General features: G+C 45.4%; 1 protein-coding gene and 1 long non-coding RNA gene across 7 annotated transcripts in view; one reads left to right on the forward strand and one right to left on the reverse strand.

The window, feature by feature from the left end:
- The window catches only part of ABLIM3 (actin binding LIM protein family member 3), a 133,451-nt gene extending 122,293 nt beyond the window's left edge, over window positions 1-11,158 (forward strand). For 2 of the 3 annotated variants that reach the window (XM_069592386.1, XM_069592387.1), the window contains 3 exons: window positions 617-646; window positions 1,238-1,296; window positions 3,018-3,188. In XM_069592386.1, the coding sequence (XP_069448487.1) occupies window positions 617-646; window positions 1,238-1,296; window positions 3,018-3,173 (245 nt within the window). In that variant the 3' untranslated portion in view covers window positions 3,174-3,188. Of the gene's footprint in view, window positions 1-616; window positions 647-1,237; window positions 1,297-3,017; window positions 3,189-3,736; window positions 3,745-4,234; window positions 4,316-8,906 lie in introns of those variants that run through there. The other variant, XM_069592388.1, reaches the window with a different exon arrangement.
- LOC138441418 (uncharacterized) overlaps window positions 1-27,297 on the reverse strand; it is a 103,155-nt gene that overhangs the window by 2,016 nt on the left and 73,842 nt on the right. The window contains exons 3-10 of one of the 4 annotated variants that reach the window (XR_011257336.1): window positions 24,272-24,359; window positions 20,515-20,787; window positions 20,052-20,237; window positions 5,319-5,467; window positions 4,454-4,622; window positions 2,041-2,257; window positions 1,839-1,932; window positions 1,651-1,729 (exon numbers count right to left, since the gene is read on the reverse strand). This is a non-coding gene — a long non-coding RNA (uncharacterized lncRNA). The other 3 variants (XR_011257335.1, XR_011257334.1, XR_011257337.1) reach the window with 3 other exon arrangements.

A 27,297-nucleotide genomic window follows, 5' to 3' on the forward strand; every position in this document is an offset into this window, starting at 1 on the left:
TCATAGAGGAGAGACCCCTTGCCCAAAGTCAGACCCAACACAGAGTGACTCAGGCCATAAGCTTTTTCCCCTCTTTGCTGTATGTACTGCACCTGACTCCAGGTGAGATCGAAGATGACAGTGGTAGTGATGATGATAAAGCCAGTTTTATTGAGGGTTTGTATCTGTCAGACACCGTGCTGATTTTTACTGCATAGTGCCCTATATCTTTCACAAGAACCCTATAAAGGAGACACTGTGCTTCCCTACCTTACAGATAAGCATGGTTTACTAATCTGAAGCTGGGCATCTATTAATGGCAGAGCCGGGATGAACTGATGAGCTGTCTCCCTGTTTGACCACTGAGGGGCACTGTTTTCAACCCCTGGCTCTGGGCTCTGCATTCTATCAGTGCTGGTCGAAATTTAGCTCCATTCAATGCCATGTGTGCAGCGAATATCACACAGCGCCTGCTCTGGGCTGGCCTGAGGAGGGAGGACCTGCTGCAGGTGCAGCAGTTAGAAGCTGACTGGTGGGAAGAGGCACTGAAGACGCCCTCCGCCCTGCCGGCCAGGGTGGCCCAGGAATGAGAGCTGTTTCTGTCACTCAACTGATCTCCAACTTCTCTCTCTTGCAGCCCCTCGGTCCCACTACCTGGCCGACAGCGGTATGTTCTGCCCACCCTACCTTCAGGCCATCATGTTGCGTGAGGGCCAGAGCCGAGTCAGCTGCAGGGCCCCCTGAGCTGTGATGAGTATACAGCATGGATGTTCCAGCACAGTCCTCATCTGACATAGTCCACCCCGTGTGTTTGTCAGATGGTGGGCCTTAATCTTTGGTTCTGGAACCAGGGCTGCCATGCCCAACAGCTCCCAGAGAGAAAGAGCGAGCATACACATCTTCTACCCATGTGGGAGCCTGCCCGTCTGAGTTCTGAGCTCGACTCCAATCCCAGGGCCTATGTTCAGAACCACCCTGTGGCCAGGACACATGGGTCCATCATAGGAGTGTAAATGTGAGCATTTAAGGCCAAAAGACTCTGTGAGTGGGTACTTCGGGGTGGCCGTGAATTCTGCCAGGGTGAGGCACCCCTGAGATGGTCAGTTGTAAGCCTGGAGAGCAGTGGAAGGAGCTGGCAGCCCCTGTCCATGCCCCTTCCTATGAAAGTGGGGAGTAACCCTGGCCATTTGCCCAGATGACCTCAGGGAGAGGAAACCCTGGCTTGGGACTTCTGCTAATTGTCTTGGCTCCTTTTCAGATCCCCTCATCTCTAAATCTGCCTCCCTGCCTGCCTACAGAAGAAATGGGCTGCACAGGGTAAGTAAGAGAGGATGCACTGGGGACATTATCCCCAAGCGGTTCACAATTCCTGCATCCGCTCGTGGGTGATGACAAACGGGTGAAACCTAGACAGAGGCTTTAGGGCTAGAGGTGCATTGACAAAAGAGCCCCCACGGGAGGGCTGGGAGCCCCTAGTGTTCATGGCACAATTACTCCCTGCTGAGCACTGTACAAGCACTCACTTGTTATAACCCTGCAAGGTAGTTTCTATTCTTAATAACCTATTTTGTGGATGAAGAAATGGGGGTACAGACAGGTGCAGTGACCTGCTTGAGCTCTCATTCCTAGAAAGTGCTGAGCCAGGATTCGAGCTCAGGCCAGCTGACTCACCTGCTGTGGCCTGGAGCCGTCCGAACTCTTAGATATCCTACAGTGTAAAACTTTCATGGAAGCTGAGTTGGTTTAAGGACTGAAAGGGAATGAAAATGGCTTGTTGGCAAAAGGAGAGGCTCTGTGACTAGACAAGGGATGGGGGGAGGGAAGGGACATTAAGACAGACATTCATTACTGACACCTACCAAGGGCCGGCACTGTTCAGGATGCTGGGGGTCCTACGGTGAACATACTTGCTGCTCCTATGGAGCTCACATTCTAGCTGGAGAGACAGGTGACCTGTAAGTGCATGTGTGACTTGAAGTCAGCAGTCACGTGTATTTGGAGAAGGTCAGAGGAGGGGTGAATTTAAACAAAAGGCCTGAGTGCAGGGAAGGATGACCTCACCTGTCCAAGATGAGGAAGAGCCACCCAAATAGAGGCAAGCACCATGTCAGAGTCCCTCGGTGGAGAGGACACGAGGCTGGGATGGAGGGAGCATGGAGATGAAGCCAGACAGGTGTCATTAGGGCCCAGCACTGGTAAAGACTCAGAAGGTTTCCGCGGGTGTGCTGCACCATCCAACTCAGATTTCTAATGGGCTCCTCCTTGTGTAGAGAAGAGACTGCAAAAGGACAGAAGTGGGAGACTTAACTGTGTAAGAGTGGATTTTAGGGTTAAGCACACAAAAGGGATAGAGCTCCATGGGAGAGTGATGGCTGGTGTTAATACCATCCCCTCTCCCAAGCAGGGGACAGACAGACCCTGTCCTCAACACGCCCAGGGCCTGGACGTTTGTTCGTGAACAGATGTTTATACTGAAAGCCATTGATGTATGCCAGGCATTGCTCTGGGTGCTTGGAATACCAGTGACCAAATCAAACAAAAACCCCTGCCCCTTGGAGCTTGTATTCTTGTAGGGAGAAAGAGACAGCAAGCAGTAGCACGTAGTATACAAACCACCTTATACACACTACGTCGCCAGTCGGACGCGACTGAAGCGACTTAGCAGCAGCAGAGGGTAGTGAGTGCTGTGGGAAAAAGGGGGAGAGCTGAGCAGGACAAGAAGGGTGGCGAGTTGAGGAAGGGGCGACTTATAATTTTAGATAGAGTTGTCAGGGTAGATCTCATAGGAAAAATGATACTTGAGTAATGAAAGAAAGTATATGCTGCAGTTCACCAGTATATGACTATTTACGGAGTGCCTACTATGTGCCAGGCCTAGGCACACGGCAGCAAATTAAATCATCCCAACTTGAGACTGAGGCTTCTGAGGCAGCGCCAAGTCCCACCAGCTCCAGTCCACTTTGTGGAGATGGGTAAGGACTTGAGTGAGGCAGAGGTGAGCCCACCTCAGGCCAGCCCTGCTTCTATCTCCCCTGCAGACACCCAGCGCAGACCTATTCCACTACGACAGCATGAACGCCGTCAACTGGGGCATGCGAGGTGAGTGTAGGCCTCTCCTGGGACTTTGTTATAATGCACTGCTCACAACTGCCCATTTGACAAACGATTATGGCCCCACCCTGGGCTCTATCTAAACCCCGAGTTCCCTTTCATTTCCCATTCCCTCCCTTTTCCCCTGCTCCTCCCTCATCCTCTCAGGTCCCTGGCCTTGGGTGATCTCCAGGCCATTTGTCCCATCTGGATTCCCAGAGCCATCACAGAGTGCTTGCTTTTCTCCCAGTACTGCTGAGCTGGAGTTGCCTGCCAGTCCCTGGGAGGAGGGAAACACTCAGAGCCAGACACATTGTTCCCAGAAAAAATTCCATGAGCCTCACGCTGTGATGCCCTTCCACCAGCCTCATCTGGCTCCAGTAAGCAGGCTCAGGCAGGTCCACATCAAACACTGGAGGAATCCCCCTGGAAGATGAAGGACTTCACCCATGTGTTTCATGGCCCCCAGGCTCTTCTTATGTCTATTCTAAATATCTCTAAAAACCTGTCCCTGGATCAGCCCAACCCCTTTCTCCATTGTATTCAAACCAGCCTTGATTTGGGATGAATTCAATAAGGACAGGGTCTCTATACCAGAAGCCAGTGTAGGGATGCAAAGCAAAGACTGATGGTTTCTACTTTTTGTGTGTCTCTTTTCTCTCTGCAGAGTACAAGGTAAAGATACATAGACCCTGGGGGTCTCTGGGACCCTGCAAGTTGCTACACTGGGGACGAGCGGGAAGATGACAGCACTGTCTATGCAGGGAAGGGAACCTCGACAGATAACCCCAAGGGTCCTCTCAGGACTAGCATTTCCGGTCCCTCCTTGGGCACTTTCCCTGAATCCTGCCCTACATCTCTTGCCTCCTGAAACCAGACAGTTCCCTCAGGCCTCAGAGACCTTCCTGGAGGCTTGCCAGTCACAGATATGAAACATTCACACGCAGGAACCCTTCTGCTCCCATACCACGCTCATCCCTGGCAGTATCCGAGGACTCTGGGGCCTTGCCTTTGGGAGACAGCGCCTTGAAGCTGCCAGGAAAGCCCAAAGAGGATGCACCAGTGCTTCCTCCAGACTTGATCATCTCTGGCCCTTCCTGGATAGAAGAGGGATCGCAGCCACCACCCTCACCCAGCCTACAAACACCCCCTCCTCTCTCCTCAGATCTACCCTTATGAACTGCTACTGGTGACCACAAGAGGGAGAAACCGACTGCCCAAGGATGTGGACCGGACACGTTTAGAGGTAGGTACAGAAACTGAGCAGGAGCCTCTGGGTTTGCAGTGCTTGCAGAAATTGACTGGTCTAACCCAGCTCGGGAGGGACAGACAGAATGAATGACATAGGGGTCACACAGCTGGTTGAAAAAGCAGAGACTCCTACCTGGTTTCCTTAGCCCAGGCTGTTCCTTGCTGTTCTGTGCAGCCTCTTGATTCAGTTAGCATCTGTAATGCACAGCTATAGTGTGTCTCCAAACTGGGCTGATACTTTTGCAGACATAAGAGGAGAGCTGAATCTGGTTCCTGCCTTTCAAGGGCCTGCAGCCTGTGTGCTAAGATAAAACACAGCACTGGCGTTACACAGGACTGTATAGAAAACCAGTGCCTGCAGTGGGAAAGGATGGGGACAGTTCTCTGAAGGGGAAACATATAAGCAAGTCGCAGGCAGGACTCCCTAGGTTCCAACTCTGATGCTACCATCCCTAGGTGGACAGCTTGGCCACGTGACGAACTGGCCCCTCTCCAAACCTTGGCTTTCTCCTCTGTAAGAAGGGGTGATTGTCATGCTTCCCTCAGGTTGCCAAGTGACATACATGAGGCAGTACACACGGAGCCCTTGACATGGGATCCAGCAGTGTGCTGAGTAGAAAGCTCTCCAGAGCTTCTGTGCTGTTACTCGAAGACCACAAGGCTGGCTGTGCTGACACAGGCCTCCAGGGAGAGGGAGGAACTGGATGGACTTGGGGTGGGCAGGTCCAGGTGGACAAGGAGGGAGGAGCAACAGCGAGCGATATAGAACAGACGAGGCCTGAGCATGGCCTTGGGCTCTCGAGCCGTCCAGTCCACTGGGTGTGGAGTTCCAGTCCCTGCTTACACCGACTCCAGAAGTACCCCCTGCCCCTTCCCTCCCTGCCTCTCCCTGGAACACCCTTTCCATCTCAGCAGCCTCTTCACTCCTCAGGGCTCCATTCTGGTGACGCCTGTGCCCCAGAGCCTCCCCAAAGCTTTCCTCAGGGTGTGTCGCTTACCTTCTCTTCCAGCCTCCTCCAGCCCTGTGTCCAGAGCACAGACCCAGTACCTTTCTCCTTTGCATCAGCTCATCAAGCCATCCATCTCCTCTGTCTGACACACTGTCATCTACCACAGGGCCTGGACTAGGAGAAGGGTCAGTTGTTGTCTGTGGAATTGAATGCAGGCTTGTAAGAGAGGAGGCTCGGCACTTCTTGGGACACCCTTGACCTGACAGCTAAGGAATCTGCCCAGAGTAGAGGGTTGAAGCCATAGGAGGAGGGTGTGGGCAGCCAGGAGGCTCTGTGAGTCCTTCCTGCTCTAGCAGGCTGGGGTAGCAGGGACAGAAGCTGGTGATTCTCCCCATGTAAGTGTCTGCCGGTGCTGACGGGGACAGCTCCCTCAGCAGCTCAGAGGAGCCAGCATTTAGGGATGAAAATGTTCACAAGCCTGGTTCATCCTGGATGACCAACTGCTCTGCTCCTAGACACCCAGGAAAACACAACCTTCTCTAAGAATCCCTTGAGGAGCTTTTTAAAAATACTAGTACAGGGTCCCACCCAAGTCCAATTAAATCGCAGTGTGGGGAAGGAGCTCAGGCATCAGTGTTCTTCAGAGGTTCCCAGGGATGTCTGATATGTAGCCTGAGCTGAGACTCCTGGGCTAGAGACCCTGCAGCAGCAGTTCAGGGTGGGCACTAAAGAAGGAGACCCCTCTGTCCTCAGGGAGCTCAAAGTATAGATACTTATTTACACAATAAATATTTCTTCAAACCTATTATATATACCAAATACTGCTCTAGGTGCTTGCAGTGTTATCAGTGAACAAACCAAGGACCCCTGCCCCCTTGGAGCTGGTGTTCTTATGTGAGGAGACATATAGTAAATGATACAATAATAAGGAAATGATACAATAATAAGGAAATAATAGTGTGTTGGGAGGTAACAGGGCTGAGGGGAAGGGGTAAGAGGAGAGCAGAGTGAGGGGGATTGGGAGCTGGAGGGGTGAGTTGCAGGCTTAAATAGGGAGGTCTGAGTAGAGCTTGTTGAAAACATGACATCTGAGCAAACACTTGAAGTATAAACCATGCTTTTATACAAAGGAAGCACATTCTGGGCCAGGGAAACAGCCACCGCCAAGGCCCTGACACAGGAGTGAGCCTGGTGTGTTGGAGGACAGCAGGAGGTGAGTGTGGCTGGGGCCACGTGAGCCCAGGAGAGAGGACGAGGAGGAGATGAAATCAAAGGAGATGGAGACTAGGCCACACCGTGCGACAGACACGTGAAGAGATCCCTGCACTAACGAGAGTGCCGGGGAGTCACTGTGCCGAGAGCATGGCCCTCATCATCTCAGTCATCCGCACAGGATCCATGAGGGCAGGCACTGGCATGCTGCCACTCTCACGAGAGGACACTGAGGCTCAGTGATGTCGAAAGTGCCATGTCCAAGGCCACACACTCCTATTTGCCTGGCTGTAAAGCCCGTGCACACAGTCTTCATGCATTAAAGTCTGTGATGGATGTCAAGTGGGAAGGCTGCCATTAAATGCTCTGAGAACTCAGGAGAAAGGAGACTCCATGTGGCCCTCAACAGAGAGAAGAAAGCCTCAGATTCCTCAGTGCGTCCTACAGTGGCTACTTGAGTAGTTTCGGCTTAATTCCTTTATACTGTGTTAAAGATTTTTTAACACAGTGGCAAAAGCCAGCTAGAGAATCAATAGTAACCATCACTCTCCAACAACAGAAAAAGAACAGATTAGACTAAATTACAGTTCCCCTCAGGCTTTACTATGGAAGGGGCAGAGAATGTTCTCATATCCACATATTTTCAGCACTTCAGTGAAAGTAAAACAGATCTGGGCAAGTCAATAGCATGAACAAAAGAAGAAGGACACTGTCTAGACTGAAGGAGTCTAACAACCAAATGTGACATGTGGGTACTGTCTGAATCCTTATTCAAACAGACCAGCTCTAAAAAGATACTTTTGAGACCATTGGGGGAATTTTATTATGGACAACTATTAGGTAATTCTGTGGAACTGTCATTTTTTTCTTGCCCATGCTGTTGTGGTTATGTAAGAAAATAAATACCCAGTATGCTTGGAGATGCCAACTGCTGTATGTAGGAGTGAAGTGACAGTATCTAGAGTTAAGACAATGAGAGGAAAAAGAAGAAAATGAGGTAGATTCTGATGGTCACTGAATCTGGGTGAGGGGCATGGGTGTGAATTGTGCTGTTTCCTCTCTTGTGTGTTTTTGACATTGACCAAGAGGGTGGTGGGCATACGCCGCATTTGGAGTCAGGAGCCCTAGACTCAGTTCTGCTACCTACCTAGTGGCCTCCCCTCCCTCCTGGGAAAGTCATTCTAATTCTCTGACTTTTGCTTTCTCACTTTTCAGTTGGGTAGAGATAATTCCTGGTTTTCAGAGTGGTCGGAAGAATTAAAGGAGAAAAGGGTGAACGTACATATGAGCATGATAAAAATGCAATATAGATAACTGGTGGTAGGGTTACATACTAATTACCCAAAAAATCAACTCAGATATATAACCAGTGATCTCTAACAAAAGTATGATATATAACCAACAATATCTAACAAAAGTATCAAAGTTACCTTTACCTAAAGAAAGTTTGGAAATGTGGCAAAAACATTCATTCACAGTGACAACAAGCCAGAGAATTGGCTAATTGTTATGTGGCTGTACACATAATTCTCATTCAATTTCCTTCAATACCTGATGAGCTAATATAACTGGTAACAAGAGCAAGTGAATGCAGTAAGCTTTCAGGCAGGATATAGGCCATCTAATTCTCTCTTTAAACAAAATCATAAATTTTATTTAAAAAATAAAATGTCAGACCTCAAATTTTATTTGAAAAAAAAAATTTCAGACCTCCAAAAGAGTTTCAAGAATAGCAAAATGAGGATTCATTTATCCTTCACCAACTGTTTACATTTTGCCACATTTTAAGTGCCATATATTTCTAACTCAAAGCTTAGAAATCAAAGTTGTATCAACTTTCAACTCTGCTCAGAAGGGACAGGAGAAAGGACAGGCAAAAAGGGGTTTAAAAATCCACTAAGACAAGAAGAACAATGTTTCATTATGTGGCATACTTGTTTTCATATAACAAAGAGTATGGTATGGAGAAATTGGGAGAGGAATTTCCTTTTCATTCACTGACCTAAGGAAAAACCTTCCAGATTTTTTTGGTAAACTTATTACTAAGAGGATATACACCCTAAAATCTTGGACATGCCTCCTTTTCTGTCCAAAGTAGACAGCAGTAACATTATGCATACACACTCCTGGACACAGTGCACGGGGCAGGGATGCAGAAAGGGGAGGCCAACTGAGAGGCACTCGGGAAGTCCCGCCTGAGTCTTGGGTAGAGAAAGCCTCTCCAGCCAGATCAACTACAGAGGTCCCTCCCAGGAAACACTCACTCACAGTCATCCACTCGACAGATACTCATCACACACCCTCCGTGGGTCAGGCACGGTGCCAGGCACAGCAGAACCAGAGGAAACGTACAGGAGCCACTCCTGCCTCTACCTGCCTCTCATGTCCTCGTTGTTCCCTCTGTCTCCTCCCCTCTTCTTCCAGCGCCATCTGTCCCAGGAAGAGTTCTACCAGGTCTTTGGCATGACCATCTCCGAGTTTGACCGGCTGGCCCTCTGGAAGAGGAATGAACTCAAGAAGCAAGCCCGGCTGTTCTAGGCAGAGGCTCTATAAATATATATGCATTTATATAAAGATATATGTAAAATCTCTATACTGAAGCTCGGTATAATCCTCTTGTGTAATGGGACACACTGCCTGCCATGAGACTTGCTTTTCTGTACCGTCAGGCAAGCCCACATCATCAAGATATTTTTATGCTCCTTACTTTCTCTTTTTTAAGTGCAATGGGGTTTGGGAAGGAATTTGTGGGGACTCCCATCCTTTTACTGGGGAGCCTTTTTATACTGAAACATCTGTCCTGACTTGAGTCCCCCAAGGTCCAACTCTCTTTCCTAAAAGAGGTGCCTGAAGGAGTCTCTCTTCTCTCTGCTTCTCGGCTCTTTCCCCCAACCTCCAGGGAGGATGCTGACTGTGCAGTTTTCACACTTCACTGGCCCCAGAGGGGCCCTTCTCAAGGTGGATCCACAGCGTTCTCCCCAAGTCACTGAACACCTTTGAGAGCCCTGAAGAATTTTCTTCCCCCCCCCCATTAGGACCTCAGTGCTGTCTGGGGGTGATGCAGCTAGAAATGTGGGTTTCGCATCTATTCGTTACAGAAATAAACAAATGGATAGGGCCTTGGCCTCTCCTCGCCTCTTCAATCCTCCTTCTATCCTTAATCCTCACCTCTCTAATCCTCCTTCTATCCTTAATCCTCACCTCTCTCTAGTCCAAGTCTATGACTCATGGTAGGAAAAGAAAAAGCACTTCCCTTTTCTGCATCATTACTTCCCATGGCCCCGTGCCTGGCCCCTACGTGAAGAACCCGAGGGAGAAAGTGGGAGCCAGGAGCAGGAGACAGCAGGACGCCGTTAGTGCCAGGGCTGCAGGACCCCTGGGGACCCTCCCTCATTGCTCCCAGAACTTCCGGACCCTCCCCCTTAGGAGGAGAGGTCCATTTTTGCAGCCTGTATTTTTCAGCCTTACTACAATCTATGTGCCTGACAACTCGCCACAGGGCTAATGTTCCCACCACGGCTCCAACCGAACAACTAGACAGACAACCTCTAACACACCCCTCCAAAGGTAATACAGACCACGTCCTAAAGGAAGCTTCCTGGCCTATGTTGTCTGGTCTCTGGGTTGGTAGAGCAGCCCAGCCACACCCCCACCAGTCCTCGGCTCCCACTGCAAAGGTGGCCACGCTTCACGGGGGAAACTTTTGAAGAATGACTGCTTATGAGATTCCAAATGGAGCACTGGCCAACGTCACTCATGGTCATCCTGATTTCCCCAGTGGCTGCCTTTCCTGCCTCCTTGCCTTCTGGAACAGGGATGAAAGCTTAACCATCTCTCCTCCCCTCCCCAAATCTGCAACCATGAGTTGGTGATGGTGAGGCCTGTTCCTTCCTGGAGATGGCTTGAGTCAGATGGCGAAGGAAGGATGAAGAAGTGGAAATGAGTTATGACTCTCAAGAGGTTATGTGTTGTGGCAAATGTAGAACTGACTTCAACTCAACAAATCCTCACTGAGCACCTACCTGCTGATGTTGGGCACCTGCTGTATACTGAGCACTTAATGTGGGAGGGCAATGGGAATACTAGAATCATCAACCTGGGGCCCAATCTCAGGGGCATGCCTACTAAAAATGGGTGTCATAAGGCATGTACTCAAACATGATGGATGTGAGGCAGAGAGTGATAGGAGACAGCATGAGAAAGTGTGTGTGATGTTACTAAGAAAGCAGATGCAGCTGGTGCAGACCAAGGACAGCTTTCTGGAAGAGACTGCATCTAAGCGAAGTTCAGGAAGGTGAAGGAGACTGAAGGGAGGAGACTGTAACCTGAAAGGGTGATAGGATGAAGGGCCAGAAGGGAGGTCTAATATATTCTCATTTAAAATGTCCACCCTTTCTGCATCTTCTCTTTTTGGCCAATGTCTTTCAACTGTCCTGACCCTTTTAGAAAAGTCCCCACCCAGACACAATCATTGAAACTGCCTCATTATCGCTGGTTAAGAACTTGGAGAGATTGAAGGGCTTTGTTATTGTTGTTGAATATCTTTGTTTCCCATAAATGCACATAATTTCAACCCAGACTCGTGTCCTTCTGTCGTTTCTCATGTGAGTGGAAATGAGTGACATGGGGAGAGGCTGAACCATGCACATTTTTCAAAATAAAACTATCAGAGAGAAGCCCTCTCTTGGTCTCGGTTTCTCCTTTGATAAGAAAGTCTGACCAGGTAAGCATTACCCAAACTTTTTCCTGCAGAATGCAGGGTCCTAGAGGATGGAAGAGGTTGTTGCAATTATGAATAGGCTTCTATGATTAAAAAAAATAATAATAATGGTGGTAAGACCCACGTGAGCTGATGATTTCCCAAAGGTAGTAAATCTAGAGATGGGGAAGCACGGTATCAGAGTTCTCATCCTCAGTAAGCCAGAAATCCCCCACCTCTACACTTGACTTCATCTGAATCAGTGTTGCAGTTACTGACAAACACAAGAGGAGATCAAGAGTAGAACATGAAGTTCACTTCCCTACACATATGCATCAAAAATACATCTAAATGTTGAACAGTTCTCAAAGGAAACCGACTGAAAACTGGCAGAAGACCTCTTATACAACCAAAGCTGCAAGAAAGATCTCCATACAACCAGGTAGGACAAAAAAGAAAAATAAGGCATCAGGAAGGGGCCAGCACCCCTTGGGGGGTAGTTATGAAAGAGGAAAGGTTCTCTCACCCTAGAAACCACCTTTGCCAGCTGGGAAGTCCACCAGAACAGGGAGCTAAAGGGGCCTGGTCTCTGCTTGCAAGGAGCGTGTGTGTGCTGGTTTGCTAGCAGTCAGGGCAAAGAGGGACCAGCACTTGATGGCTACCATGACCTCACATTGTCAACCCAAAATGCCATCTGGGCAGGGCTGCTAGTATGCACAGCAGCTAGGTGCTGAAACCTGGCCTTGAGCAGATGGCCCCTGGGAGAGGACTCAGTCCAGCTGTGCAGAGATTGCCTGGAGTGTGGCCTGGGCCTCCACTGTCAGTGTCTGCCACAGAGCACAGTCCACCATAAGACCTCCCACTGCCAGCATGCTCACAGAGGAAAGCAGCTCCAGCAGTGTATACTTTGCGAGCCCGCGCACAACAGGGGCAAGGCTGATGTCGGAGCCGGTTATCAGGGCTCCCATTCCAAGGAGTGGGCCCAAGAGCAAGTCCAGCATCACCAGACCGTGCTGGTGCGCACACGAGATGGCACAACCTCAATCACACGACCCCCCCAGTAGACCCTGGAGAGGAGAATGCAGCTGTTCCTTTTCCAGTGGGAGCACTCCAGTCCTGCCTACCTCACACCACAGCTGGGAGTCATATCTGGGGTAGACAAGCCCTGGGAGGGTCCTATCACCGCGACAGCCCAGGTGCTAAGCGACAGCACAACCACTTCAATTCCTGCAGCCACAATGCCCTGGCCCCCAGTACCTGCCTAACACTAGGTCTCACAAAACCACAACGGAGAAAGGAACATGGCCTTGGGTTACTCCTAGGCAAAACCAAGGACACCTGCACAGGTGGTGCAGAGATTATCTCTGTCACTTGCTTCAGCACTCATATCCTTTGGGAAAGAGCATGCACTTAAGGGCAGTGCAGCCTTACTGAACCCAATCATCAGAGCTTCTACTTCAACAACAGGAGAGCAGACTCCACCCCCGACAGGGCTGTGACAGCCACAGAACTAAGCAGAGGTCTCCCCACACTTTGCAGTGCACACTCCAGTTACCACACCACCAATCACACCCACTATCAAAGGAATAATTTCCACTCCGAAAAAGACATGGCTGGCATTCGTACCAAAAATAATGGACTCACACAGTCTACACAAGGACACTTCCACATTAAAAGTCCTTTGAGACCACAGTAGGTAATTGTTTTTCCTAAATTCACAAAGATAAATTTAAGTAAAGTTAAAAAGAGAACCTATTCCCAATTAAAAGAGCAAGAGATAGACCCAGCAAGAAAAAAGGAGAAGACTCAAATCAATAAAATTAGAAATGAAAAAGAAGTCACAACAAAGAAATACAAAGGATCATAAGAGACTACTATGAGCAGCTACATGCCAATAAAATGGACAACTTGGAAGAAATGGACAAATTCTTAGAAAAGTATAACCTTTCAAAACTGAACCAAGAAGAAATAGAAAATATGAACAGACCAATCACAAGCACAAAAATTGAAACTGTAACCAAAAATCTTCAACAAACAAAAGCCAAGGGCTAGATGGCTTCACAGGTGAATTCTACCAAATGTTTAGAGGAGAGCTAACACCTATCCTGATCAAACTCTTCCAGAAAAGTGCAGATGAAGGAAAACTCCCAAATTCATTCTACGAGGCCAAGATCACCCTGATACCAAAACCAGACAAAGATGCCACCAAAAAAAGAAAATTATAGATTAATGTCACTGATGAACATAGATGCAAAGATCCTTAACAAAATTCTAGCAGAGTCCAACACATTAAAAAGATTATATATTATGATCAAGTCAGCTTTATCCAAGGGATGCAAGGATTCTTCAATATATACAAATCAATCAATGTGATATACCATATTAACAAACTGAAAGATAAAAACCATATGATCATCTTAGAAGAAGCAAAAAAAGCCTTTGACAAAATTCTATACTCACTTATAATAAAAACTCTCTAGAAAGTAGGCATAGAAGGAACATACCTCAACATAATAAAGGCCATATATAACAAACTCACAGCAAACATTATCCTCAATGGTGAAAAACTGAAAGCATTTCCTCTAAAATCAGGAACACGACAAGGGTTCCCACTCTTACCACTATTATTCAACATAGTTTTGGAAGTCTAGCCACAGCAATCATAAGAAATTAAAGGAATCCAGATTGGAAAAGAAGTATAACTCCCTGTTTGCAGATGATGTGATTCTCTAAATAGAAAACTCTAAAGATCCCACTAGAAAATTACTAGAGCTAATCAATGAATACAGTAAAGTCCCAGAATATAAAAGTAATACACAGAAATCTCTTGCTTTCCTATATACTAACAATGAAAAATCAGAAAGAAATTAAGGAATCAATCCCATTCATCATTGCAACAAAAAGAATAAAATACTTAGGAATGCTGCTGCTGCTGCTGCTAATTCACTTCAGTCATGTTAGGAATAAATGTTCCTAAAGAAACAAAAGACCTGTATGCAGACAACTATTAAGACACTGATGAAAGAAATCAAAGACAATACAGAGATGAAATGATACACCATGTTCTTGGATTAGAAGAATTAATATGGTAAAAATGACTATACTACCCAAAACAATCTATACATTCAACGCAATCCCTATCAAACTACCAACAGTATTTTTTACAGAACTAGAACAAATAATTTCACAATTTTTATGGGAACACAAAAGACCACAAATAGCCAAAGCAATCTTGAGAAAGAAGAATGGAACTAGAGGAATCAACCTGTCTGACTTCAGACTATACTACCAAGTTACAGTCATTAACACCAGCACAAAAACAGAAATACAGCCTAATGGAACAATATAGAAAGTCTGGAGATAAATCCACACACCTGTGGATTTGACCAAGGTCAAATTTTTGACAAAGATTTATCTTTGACAAAGGAGGCAAAAATATACAGTGGAGAAAAGACAATCTTTTCAACTAGTGGTGCTGGGAAAACTGGTTAACCACATGTAAAAGAATGAAATTAAAACACTTCTAACACCATACACAAAAACAAACTCAAAATGGATTAGAGACCTAAATGTAAGACCAGAAACTGTAGAACTCTTAGAGGAAAACATATGCAGAACACTGACATAGATCACAGCAAGATCCTTCATGAATGGAAATAAAAACAAAAATAAACAAGTGGGACCTATTTAAAATAATATAAATTTAAAAGCTCTTGCACAATGAAGGAAACTATAAGCAAGCTAAAAAGATAACCCTTAGAATGAGAGAAAATAACAGCAAGTGAAGCAACTGACAAAGAATTAATCTCCAAAATATACAAGCAACTCATGAAGCTCAATTCCAGAAAAACAACCCAATCAAAAATTGGGCAGAAGACTTCCACAGGCATTTATCCAAAGAAGACATACAGATGGCTAATAAACACAAGAAAAGATGCTCAACATTGCTCATTATTAGAGAAATGCAAATCAAAATTACAATGAGGTATCATCTCACACCAGTTGGAATGGCTATCATCAGCAAGTCTACAAATAACAAATGCTTAGGAAAGGGAACTCTCTTACACTGATGGTGGGAATGCAAACTGATACAACCACTATGGAGAACAGCATGGAGATTTCTTTAAAAACTAGGAATAAAACTCCCATAATGACCCAGCAATCCTGCTACTGGGCATATGCACTGAGGAAACCATAACTGAAAAAGACACATGTACCTCAGTGTTCACTGCAGTACTATTTACAATAGCTAGGACATATGGCAACCCACTCCAGTATTCTTGCCTGGAGAATCCCAGGGCTGGAGGAGCCTGGTGGGCTGTCATCCATGGGGTTGCACAGAGTTGGACACGACTGAAGCGACTTGGCAGACTTGACAGGACATGGAAGCAACACAGATGTCCACCAGCAGATGAATGAGTAAGGAAGTCGTGGTGCATATACATAATGGAATACAACTCAACTATAACAGATTTGAGTCAGTTCTAATGAGGTAGATGAACCTAGAGCCTATTATACAGAGTGAAGTAAGTCAGAAAGAAGACAAATATCATATATTAACACATATATTAGGGAATCTACAAAGATAGTACCAAAGATCCTACGTGCAGGGCAGCAAAGGAGACACAAAGAACAGACTTTTGGACACAGTGGGAGAAAGAAAGGGGTGGGATGATTTGAGAGAATAGCATTAAAACATATACATTACCATATGTAAAACAGATAGCCAGTGGGAGTTTGATGTATGATGCAGGGAACCTGAAGCCAGTGCTCTACGACAACCCGGAGGGATGGGGTAGGCAGGAGGGTGGAAGGAGGGTTCAGGAGGGAGGGGTCACATGGATGCCTAGGGCCAATTCATGCTGATGTATGGCAGAGGCCATTACTATATTGCAAAGTAATTATCCTCTAATTAAAATAAATTAATTAATTAAAAACAAACAAAAAGAAGAGGAAAAATCACTTGAAAGAACAATAAAACAGACCTCTCCAGTCAACTAGATGCCAAGTTCAAGAAGGAGGCTATAAAAATGCTAAAGGAATTAAGAAAGATTATCAACAGAAATGCACATTACTGTAACAAGGAACTAGAAACTATAAAGAGGAACCAATCAAAACCAGACAACTGAATTGCCAAGATAAACACTAAGCTAAAAGCAATGAATAAGACAAAGATACCATGAAAAAAGAAAATCACTGGCCAATATCACTGATGAACATAGGTGCAAAAATCCTCAACAAAATAATAGCAAGCCAAATCCAACAATACATTAAAAGGATCCTACACCATGATCAAGTGGGATTTCTCCAAGGGATGCAAGGATTTTTCAATCTACAAATCAATCAGTGTGATACACTTCATAAAATTTTGAAGAATAATCACATCATCATCTCAATAGATGCAGAAAAACCCTTTAACATATAATAGGAACTCTCCAGAAAGTAGACTTAGAGGGAACATAACACAACATAATCACAAGCTGGAATCAAGATTGCTGGAAGAAATATCAATAACCTCAGATATGTAGACGATACCACCCTAATGGCAGGAAAGCACAGAGGAACTAAAGAGCATCTTGATGAAGGTTAAAGAGGAGAGTGAAAAGCTGGTTTAAAACTCGACATTCAAAAAACTAAGATTATGGCATCCCATCTCATCACTTCATGGCAAATAGATGGGCAAGCAATCGAAAAAGTGGGAGATTTTATTTTCTTGGGCTCCAAAATCACTGCAGATGGTGACTGCAGCCATGAAATTAAAAGACGCTTGACCCTTTGAAGAAAAGCTATGACAAACCTAGACAGCATATTAAAAAGCAGAGACATCACTGCCAATAAAGGCAAAGCTATGGTTAGATCCCAAGTCTGTATAGTCCAACCTATGGTTTTTCCAGTAGTCATGTACAGATGTAAGAGGTGGACCATAAAGAAGGGTGAGTGCCAAAGAATTGATGCTTTTGAACTGTGGTGCTGGAGAAAAACTCTTGAGACTCCCTTAGACAGGAAGGAGATCAAACCATAGTAATGGAATGGGAATCAACCCTGAATATTCATCGGAAGGACTGATGCTGAAGCTGAAACTCCAATACTTTGGTCACCTGATGTGAAGAGCCAACACACTGGAAAAGACCCTGATGCTGGGAAAGATTGAGGGCAAGAGAAGGGGGTGACAGAGGATGAGATGGTTGGATGGCATCACCGACTCAATGGACATGAGTTGGAGCAAACTCTGGGAGACAGTAAAGCATAGGGAAGCCTGGAGTGCTGTAGTCCATGGGGTCACAAAGAGTTCCATGTGACTTTGCAAATAAACAACAACATATATGACATATATGTCATATACAACCACCTACAGTTAACATCATGCTGCTGCTGCTAAGTTGCTTCAGTTGTGTCCGACTCTATGCAACCCCATAGACGGCAGCCCACCAGGCTCCCCCATCCCTGGGATTCTCCAGGCAAGAACACTGGAGTGGGTTGCCATTTCCTTCTCCAAGTTAACATCATACTCAACGGCAAAAAGCTGCAAGCATTTCCTCTAAGATCAGGAACAAGACAAGGATGTCCACTCTTACCACTTTTATTCAACATAGTTTTGGAAGTCCTAGCCACAGCAATCAGAGAAGAAAAAAATTAAAAGGACTTCAAATTGCAAAAGAGGTTAAACTGTCACTGTTTGTACATGGCATACTATGCATAGAAAATTCCAATGATGTTACCAGAAAACTACAAGAGCTCATCAACGAGTTTGGTAAAACTGCAGGTTACAAAATTAATACACAGAAATCTGTTACACTTCTATACACTAGCAATGAAAGATGAGAAAGAAATTAAGGAAACAATCCCATTTATCACCACTTCAAAAAGAATACCTAGAAATAAATCTACCTAAGGAAATGAAAGACCTTTGTACTATAAGACACTGATGACAGAAATCAAAGAGGACACAAACAGATGGAAAGATACACCATGTTCTTAGATTGGAAGAATCAATATTTTCAAAATGACTGTACTACCCAAGGCAATCTCAGATTCAATGTCATCCGTATCAAATTACCAATGGCATTTTTTACAAAACTAGAAAAATTTTTAATTTATCTGGAGACACAAAAGACCCTGAATAGCCAATCTTGAGAAAGGAAAATAGAGCTGGAGGAATTGGGTTCCTGGACTTCAGACTATACTACAAAGCTACAGTAACCAAAACAGTATGGTACTGGTACCAAAACACCCCACAGAATATAAATGAATGGAACAGGACAGAAAGTCCAAAAATAAACCATGCATACCTGGTCAATTAATCTACAACAAAGGAAGCAAGACTATACCATGGAGGAAAGACAGTCTCTTTAATAAGTGGTGCTGGGAAAACTGGACAGCTCCATGGGGAAAAATAAATAAATAAATCACAATGCTCTTCAGTATCATACAGAAAAAATAAACTCAAAGTACACTAGAGACCTAAATGTAACACTGGACAGTAAAAAACTCTTAGAGGAAAACATAGGCAAATACTCACTGGCAGAAATTGCAGCACTATCTTTTTCAATCCATCTCCAAGACTAATAGAAATAAAAATAAAAACAAGTGGGACCTAATTAAACTCAAAAGCTTTTGCAGAGCAAAGGAAACCATAAACAAAACAAAAAGACAACTCACAGAATGGGAGAAAATATTTGCAAATCGTGTGACCAACAAGGGATTAGTCTCCAGAATTTACAAACAGCTCAGAGGCTTTAACAGCATAAAAACAACCCAATCAAAAAAATGGGCAGAAGATCTAAACAGGCATTTCTCCAAAGAAGAAAGACAGATGGCCAAGAGACACATGAAAAGATGTTCAACATCACTAATTAGTAGAGAAATTCAAGTCAAAACTACAATGAGGTATCACCTAACCCCAGTCAGAATGGCCATCATCAGAAAATCTATAAGTAATAAACACTGGAGAGGGCATGGAGAAGAGGGAACCCTCTTACACTGTTGCTACAAGTATTACTTGGCACAGTCACTATAGAGAACAGTATGGAGGTTCCTTAAAAACTAAATGTAGAATTACCATATGATCCTGCAATCCCACTCCTGGGCATATATCCAGAGAAAACCATAATTCAAAAAAAGCACATGCACCCAATGTTCACTGCAGCACCATTTACAACAGTTAGAGACATGAGGCAACCTAAATGTCCACAGGGAGAGGAATGGATAAAACAGATGTGGTACATAAACACAATGGAATATTACTCGGTCACAAAAAAGAATGAAATGTTGCCCGCTGTAGCAACACAGAGGAACCTAGAGAATAGCACAACATGTGAAGTAACTCAAAGACAAATATTAATCACTTATTATGAAATATAAAAAAATTATACGAATGAATCTATTTATAAAATAGAAACAGACTCACAAATATAATTTTTAAAAACACCTAAGCTTATCAAAAGGGAAAGGGAGTTGGGGGGGGGAAATAAATTAGTAGTTTGGGATTAATAGACACATATTTTATATATAAAATAGATAAGGAACCAAGATTTACTGTATGACACAGGGAACAACTTTAATACCTTGTCATAACCAATAATGAAAAATAATCTGAATTAAAAATAAAATAATATATATAATTGAATAACTTTGCTATACACCCAAAACACAATATTGTAAACCAACTATACTTTGATTTAAAAATAATCATAGTAATAGTTCCTCATTATTAAGTACCAAGAGTGTGCCAAGTTCTTTTTTATTACTAAACTTTTTACTTTGTACTGGAGTATAGCTGATGAAATGTGCCAAGTTCTATGCTAAGGTCTTTCCACCCATCATCTCATTTAAGCCTCTGTTAACAACCCAAGAGGTATCATTATTCTTACCTGCATCTCGTAGAGGAGGAAGCACCTTTAAAGAGGATGCATAGTAACTGTGGTGGTGCCAGGAGCCAATTCCTACCTCTCTGACTGAAGAAATTAGGTCAACCACTCTTATCAGGTAGGATGCTTTCAGTTGCAAGAGTACCTTCTTAGGGATGTCCCTGATGGTCCAGTGGTTAAGAATCCACCCTGCAATGCAGGGGATGCAGGTTTGATCCCTGATTGGGGAAGTAAGATCCCATATGCCTCAGAGCAACTAAGCCTGAGTGCCGCAAGCACTGAACCCACATGCTTGAAAGCCCACACCCCAGAACTAGAGAATCTGTGCACCACAACGAAAGATCCCCCCGACGATACAATGAAGATCCTGCATGCCGCAACTAAGAACTGATGCAGCTAAATAAATAAATACGTTATTTTTTTAAGTACCTTCTTAAAAGTGACTTTAACAATGAGAACACATTACCTTGCCAACTAGAAAGAGGTCCCAGGTGCAGGGCTAGTCAATTCAGCAACTCAGTGATACTGTTGGGAGCCCAGATTCTTGGCATTGTTCCACTCCATCATCCTCAGGTGTGATTCCTCAGGTTTAGAAGAGGCTGCTGTGGTGCCAGGCATCATGTCCTGCCACAATCACACTGAGAAACAGGACAGAAATTTCCCTCTGTGTGTCTCTTTTAAGCAGACAAACCTTCCCAGAAGTCCTCAGTAGGCTTCTCTGCAGGTTCTGCTGGCAGACCTACAAGACAGGCCCATGCTCTTGTAGCAAAAACAGCTGGTATCTGTTTTTTGCATTTCAGACTCAATAGTGGGAGGCTGATGCCCTCTGGTAAAGAAGAAAGACAGGGCAGACGGGGAGTGGCCTCTGGGTTACGCGATCACAGGGCTTCAACCACAGTCACTCTCCCCTCAGAGAATCGCAATGCACATTACAAGAAGTTTTATGAAGTTTGTTTTGTGACATAAGTAAGAAATGTTAGACTTACTTTATTTCATCCATTCTAAGATATAAACTTTTTTTCACATTTAGACGTCTATGATGATGAAATGTGGCTTAAAAGGAGCTCCTTTCCTGACTTCTTATTCTATGATTCCTCTAAATATCACCCCCATCACAGCCCCTTGAGACAGGTGGCTAAAATGTATAAAAGGAAACTCAAGAATGTTTCCTTGCCCCCTGGCTACACACACACTCAGAAAGTATTTATTTATGGAGCATCTGCTGTGAGGCAGGAGCACTAAGGACACAACTGTGTGCAAATCAGGTGTGAGCTCTCATGTAGCTCGTCTTAAAGAGGAAACAAGACTGTAAACAAGTGAACAGAAAAAGAGATGGCACATGAGGTTAACTGCCACGGAGACACAAACAGGGCACCAGAAAATAGGAGCAGAAAGGAGCTCACTTCATGCTCTGACTGAAGGATGACAACGAAGTGCCCAAGGGAAAAGCGGGGATGGGAGCATTTTAGGCACAGAGAGCAGGGCATGTAAAGGCACTGAGGTGACTTGATGTATCTAGAACCAAAATACAACGGAGAGACGCAAAGGAAGGGGAGCTGGAGGGCAGGCAGAGACCAGAACATGCAACGGGCCTGGAAGGACACCTCTCAGTCACGCAGGCTACATGAAGATCGTCTGGCTTGCACTGTGGCTGCACCTATCAGAAGCAGGGAGAAATGTTCTAAGTCTAGCTGCTCAAAGTGTGGTCCCCAACCAGCACCACTGGGGCCACCAGGGAGCTTGTGTCAAGTGCAGAATCTCAGGCTCCACTCCCAACCTACTCAATCCAAACCCATATTTTAATTAGACCGCCGGGTGCTTCACACACATAGCGAAGTTTGAGAAGTGCTGCTTTAAACCATCTTTCTATTTTGGACAGGGATGGCAACATTTTGTGTCTGACTTCCTGAAGTTCTAGAAGGGAGCCCTTTCCCTGTGCACATGACTTCTCTGGACACTGGAGGGCAACCTTACATTAATAAAGCAGAACTCAAAACTAGGGGCCACAGAAATCACAGAAGGTTAGAGCTTAAAGACAAGGCAATGGCTGCATTTTGCAGCCACAGAAACAGACCCACTGAGCATTGAGCAGAACAGGACAAGCTGCCAGCTCTCCTGTGCCCAGAGCTGTTCGTCCTCACAAGGCACCTGGTGCGGAAACCCGAGGACCGGCTGTGGACGGTGTCAGCAGCTGCAGCTGGCCACTGAATGGAGCCAAATGTGGAGAAGGGCTTGGAATTCAAGGGCAACAAAGTACTGCTAAAATTCACAGCAATTATGAAGTGAGTTTCCAAAGTTATGCCAATTCTGTTAACGCCCCATGTGTAATTAAATTTTAAATACTTCATTCCACATCAGATGTCAAGTTGCTAAAACTCTTGATCACACAGTGATAAACATCTGCTTTTACCTACAGAGCTGCGAGCCACTGCCAAGCTATTCAGAAGCCCTAAAGCAAGACTAAATAAATAAAATCCAGAAGCCGTGACGACTAGGGCTGGCCTCTATCACCCAAGCATCTACATGCCTCTTCACCTGGCCTCCAATGTGATTTTTGGCACAGGAGCACAGGCAGAAAAACCAAAGGCTTGCAGTCGCGCCCATGGTTAGTCCTTGAGGTAAGTGAGGGCCAAATGTACAGATGAAACAGGTCGAAAAATTAAGGTGACATCTATGCCCATGTCCAAAAGTGTTTCCTCCTTGGGGGAAGCTGTCCTAGTGTTTCCCAAATTTCAGTCACTCGAACACCACCTCCACAATTTTCATCATTTATTAATATTTACTTAATGCTATTTATGTGATACTTTTCTTTCAATTGATTTATTCCTGACTTTTCTATTTATCAGTATCAAATAAAGACCAACTTTATGCTTTTAATACTAATTCAGATCAATTCATAACTCTCCAAATATGTTGGCCTGCTGCTGCTGCTGCTAAGTTGCTTCAGTCGTGTCCTACTCTGTGCCACCCCATAGACAGCAGCCCGCCAGGCTTCCCCGTCCCTGGGATTCTCCAGGCAAGAATACTGGAATGGGTTGCCATTTCCTTCTCCAATGCATGAAAGTGAAAAGTGAAAGTGAAGTCACTCAGTCGTGTCCGACTCTTTGCGACCCCATGGACTGCAGCCCACCAGGCTCCTCGGTCCATGGGATTTTCCAGACAAGAGTACTGGAGTGGGGTGCCATTGCCTTCTCCGATGTTGGCCTGAGTCACATCTAAACCTACCTTACATATTCACCACGAGCCTGAATTCCACTTTGCCAATTATTGTTCCCTTCAACATAAGTGAGAGCAGAGGAAAGACATGTATGCCCTCAGTCTTTTCATGATGACTGTTCTTTAGAAAACCAAAGAAAAAAAATCTGAAGATGCTTCAGAGAAAAGAAAACACAAGTACTCTGACAATCAAGCAGGGCAGAGTTAACCCCACCCCACCTCAGGGAGCCAAAACTCGCGTATTCCACAAGCCTGTTCCCAGAACATCATGTCCAAGGACTTCCTGTTTGCTACGGTTTTCACTGGATCCATCCATCTCTGCTGCACTGGATTGTGAAGACTTGCCTGCTTGGGCACCACTGTGAGCTGTGGCAGAAGCATGACAGCACCGCGGCTAGACTCAGCCTCCCTGAGTACGAACCTCAGCCTCCCCATTTACCTGGAGGGTTATGGGCTCAAGTGTATACCCCCAAAATTTATATGTTGAAGCCCTAACCCCCAGTTCCCTAGAATATGGCTGTATTTGAGACAGAGCCTTGAAAGAGGTGATGAGTCAAAATGAGGCAGGAGGATGGGCCCTATTCCAATCTGACTGGTGTCCTTATAAGAAGAGAAGATTAGGCCATAGGGAGAGATGCCAGGAATGTAGGTGCACAGAGGAAAGACCATGTGATGAGGCAGCAGGAGGGTCACCACCTGCAAGCCAAGGCGAGAAGCCTTAGAGGGGAGTAACTGCTGACACCTGGCTTGGGGACTTCCGGCCTCCAGAACCAGAAGAAAATACATTTCCATTGTTTAAGCCACCCAGTCTGTGGTATTTTGTTACGACAACAATAGCAAACTAATACACCACATGAAATGAGACTTTCAAAACAGGAGTAACAGCACTTATTTCATTAGATGGTAAGGACTGAATGATGTGCTTCAGGCATAGTACCTGGCTGCAAGGGGTGGGGGGCGGTTTCTCAGCATCTTCCTTACTCTTAGATCAGGTGCTTTACCCTTACCTGAATTCCCACCAGCAGTAAAGGTGTGCAGACCTCGAGCCTTGGGGCTTTCTTTGCCACAGATTGAGGCACCATCTGAAGATGAAAACTGAACAGAGGAAGGTGAAGTCAGGAGATGGAAAGAAAGTAGCAACCGCTTTGTGTTCCTGAATCTGAGCTTATCTTAAATCCAACTTCACCTTTCAAATCCCGAGTTACCTTTTGAGTTAATAACTTATTAATTCCTTTTCTGGTTTTAGCTGGTTTGAGTTGTTATTATATCACTTGCCATCAAGGGAGTTGTGACAAACACACTGGCTCCCAGAGTGAATTAATCACATCAGCTTTGCTGGGTTAGGGAAATTACGCAATCCCAGTTTCAGTAGTGCCTATATCGGCTCCTGCAGGAGCAAGAGATAGGCCATGTGACTCACTAAGGAAGCACTTGTGAGGAGTCAAAACGTGCCTCAGTCAGTCACGAAACGTGCTTGTAGGACCTGGACCAAAGGCCTATTTGCTCCCAAAGCCCTCCTTTGGATAAAGACTTTATTGTCATACAAAAGAAATGCGCCCAAGACTCGGGTCTTGCCTACCTGGATCAGGAGAAAACAGTTCGTCCTTCTGACAAAGTAACGACACTATTTAATTTTAAAAAACATAACTACAAATTGTTACCCCTTCTCAGACTCTGTGGGTAACAGGCGCTGAAAGCGCCATAGTCTTCGTATCCGAGGGTATCAGGTGTGTCCCCACAGGGAAGGAGGAAGCTGGTAGAATTTACCCCATTTCCAATGGTCTGGCTTACATAGACCCTGCAGAGGGCAGCCTGGATGTGCGGCTGAGAGTTCAGTGTTCCTTAATATTTCCATAAGCATCTGACAATGTTTCCAGAGGAAATGCACCTCGATTACAATAACCTGTACTTTTACACTAAGCACTTTACAAACTTCACTTAATCCTCTGGGTACTACTTTCATTCTCATTTTACAGATGAGGAAACTGAGCCCTAAATACATAATTCATTCAAGGTTTCACAGCTGTATGTCACAGAAGTCTAGAGCCCTTGGCACCACTCCCCAATTCTGCCTCTGAGATCTTTTGTGATTCCAGGCAAGCTTTCTTCCCCTTTTGGCTTCAGTCCTCATTGGACAAACAAAGGGACCAGCCTGGCTAAAGTCCTGGGCTCCTCTCAGCTCTAAAGTTCTTCTAGTTCCAAGGTTAAGAAATTCACTTTGCACTCTGCACCCTGGCATCAGCCTGCATGCTAGAGATGAAGAGGGGAAAGGCAGTGCACCCTTTCAAAAGAGAATTAGTCCCTGCTGCAGGGTTAAAAGATGGGCATCACCTTGGCCCCCAGGTAGAGGCACCCAGCTGGACAGACTCTCTAAGTCTTCATAGGCCACAGTTTTTCTCAGGGTTCCTGTATGCCAGTTTTAAGCCCACAGGGGTATTTTAGTTGGCCCCTGCAATGTTTTAAAACAGTTGGACTTGTTTACCAATATTTTAAAATCAAAAGCTGAAATCTGGATTCCTGGATTTTCCTGAAAAGTCTGAAGAGCTGGCCACTCCAGGCCCATGTTCCCCTGGCCACACTGCACTGAGTTGCTGGCTCCTGGCATTCAGATGGAACAAGAGTGCTCTGCTTTTCCAGGCGGTCAGCTCATATACACACCTCCCCTGACTGGTCCTGAGGGTACTTCTGCCTGTGAGCCTCACTTAAGGAGCCAAGGGTGCTCTTTTCCTGAAGGATCCTAGGGGTGGGGATGTGCAGCACTGGGGCATAAGAACAAACGCTCCTTTTCCTGCAGACACAACTGTGCTCTGGGCTCTGTGACAGCTGACACCGAACCTGTGGCCTGGGTGCAGGTAGGAGCCTGGCGCCTTGGAACAAAAACCAGAAAGTGCAACGAAAGAAGAGGTTTTCATCCAGCCATGAAACTCTCCTTCCCCAGAAGCCACCACTCAGACCTCTATCTGCTTTCTGGGGCCCAGGGTGGACCAACAGCCATGTGTCATTTCCCTGGATAGGGGCTATAATGGTGACATTGTGCTGAGTGGAACAAGAGAGGTTTTCATCCAGCGACCAGCACTGGGCAGACACTCAAGCAAGGGGCTCTGGGGCTCACCCTGCACAAATGAGTTTGGGAGTGGGGCCCTGAGCCAATGAGAAGCCCCATGGATTGGGCTGCATGTCCACAGTGGCAGGCACTAGGAAGGGAAGCAGAGAGGCAATGCTCCCAGAACACGTCACTGCTATCTCATTTTCCTCTATGAATAAATAAACAATCTCAGAGGATAAAGGAGATCACCCCCCAAGACACCTGCATTAATGGAAACCTCCTGAGTCCTAGAGCATTTATTCACTGACACCCAACATTCCAGACACTGCTAGGCTGTAGGGATCTAGCAACAAGTAAGACACAACACCCACTAGCATAGTGCTTGCAGTCTAGGGGGCCAAGAAGAGGTAAAGAGAGAAGTAGGAATTTAAACACTGATGACCCAATGGAAGAACTGAGAGTAACACAGTAACAGAGTCAGTTCGAGAATCCAAATCTGAACCCAACTGGTGGTTTTTCTTACTTTTCCCAGGGTCTCCTGAGATCACTACTCTGTGGAATGGCCAGCTGGAGCTTAGAGAGGAGCTTAGAGAGGAACGTACCCCAGATACTATAATGCGGAATCTGAACTCTGCACTGACAGCAAAGGAAAGCCATCAAATACTTTTAAGGGGGATCTGACTAGAACCATGGACTGGTCGCTTTGGTAGCCGTGATGGAAGCAGACCTGGGGCAAAGTGACAGATTAAAAGGCTAAAGTACGTTTCTCTCACTGGGACAAAGAACATTTAGCCTCTAAATTTTTCTTTCCTTGGGCTTCCCAGTTCCACCTGATAAGCTAAGAATGAGAATGGGGAGTATCAGTTGTTTTCACAAGACTAAGAGCATGTGGGAGCTGAAAGCTTTTTTCCTGGAATTGTTCAGTGGGACCAAATTTGATATCTTTTAACAGAGCTAGAACTCTTCACACAGACTTCTTTAGACAAG

This window comes from Ovis canadensis, chromosome 5, assembly GCF_042477335.2.
Source record: "Ovis canadensis isolate MfBH-ARS-UI-01 breed Bighorn chromosome 5, ARS-UI_OviCan_v2, whole genome shotgun sequence".
NCBI lineage: Eukaryota > Metazoa > Chordata > Mammalia > Artiodactyla > Bovidae > Ovis > Ovis canadensis.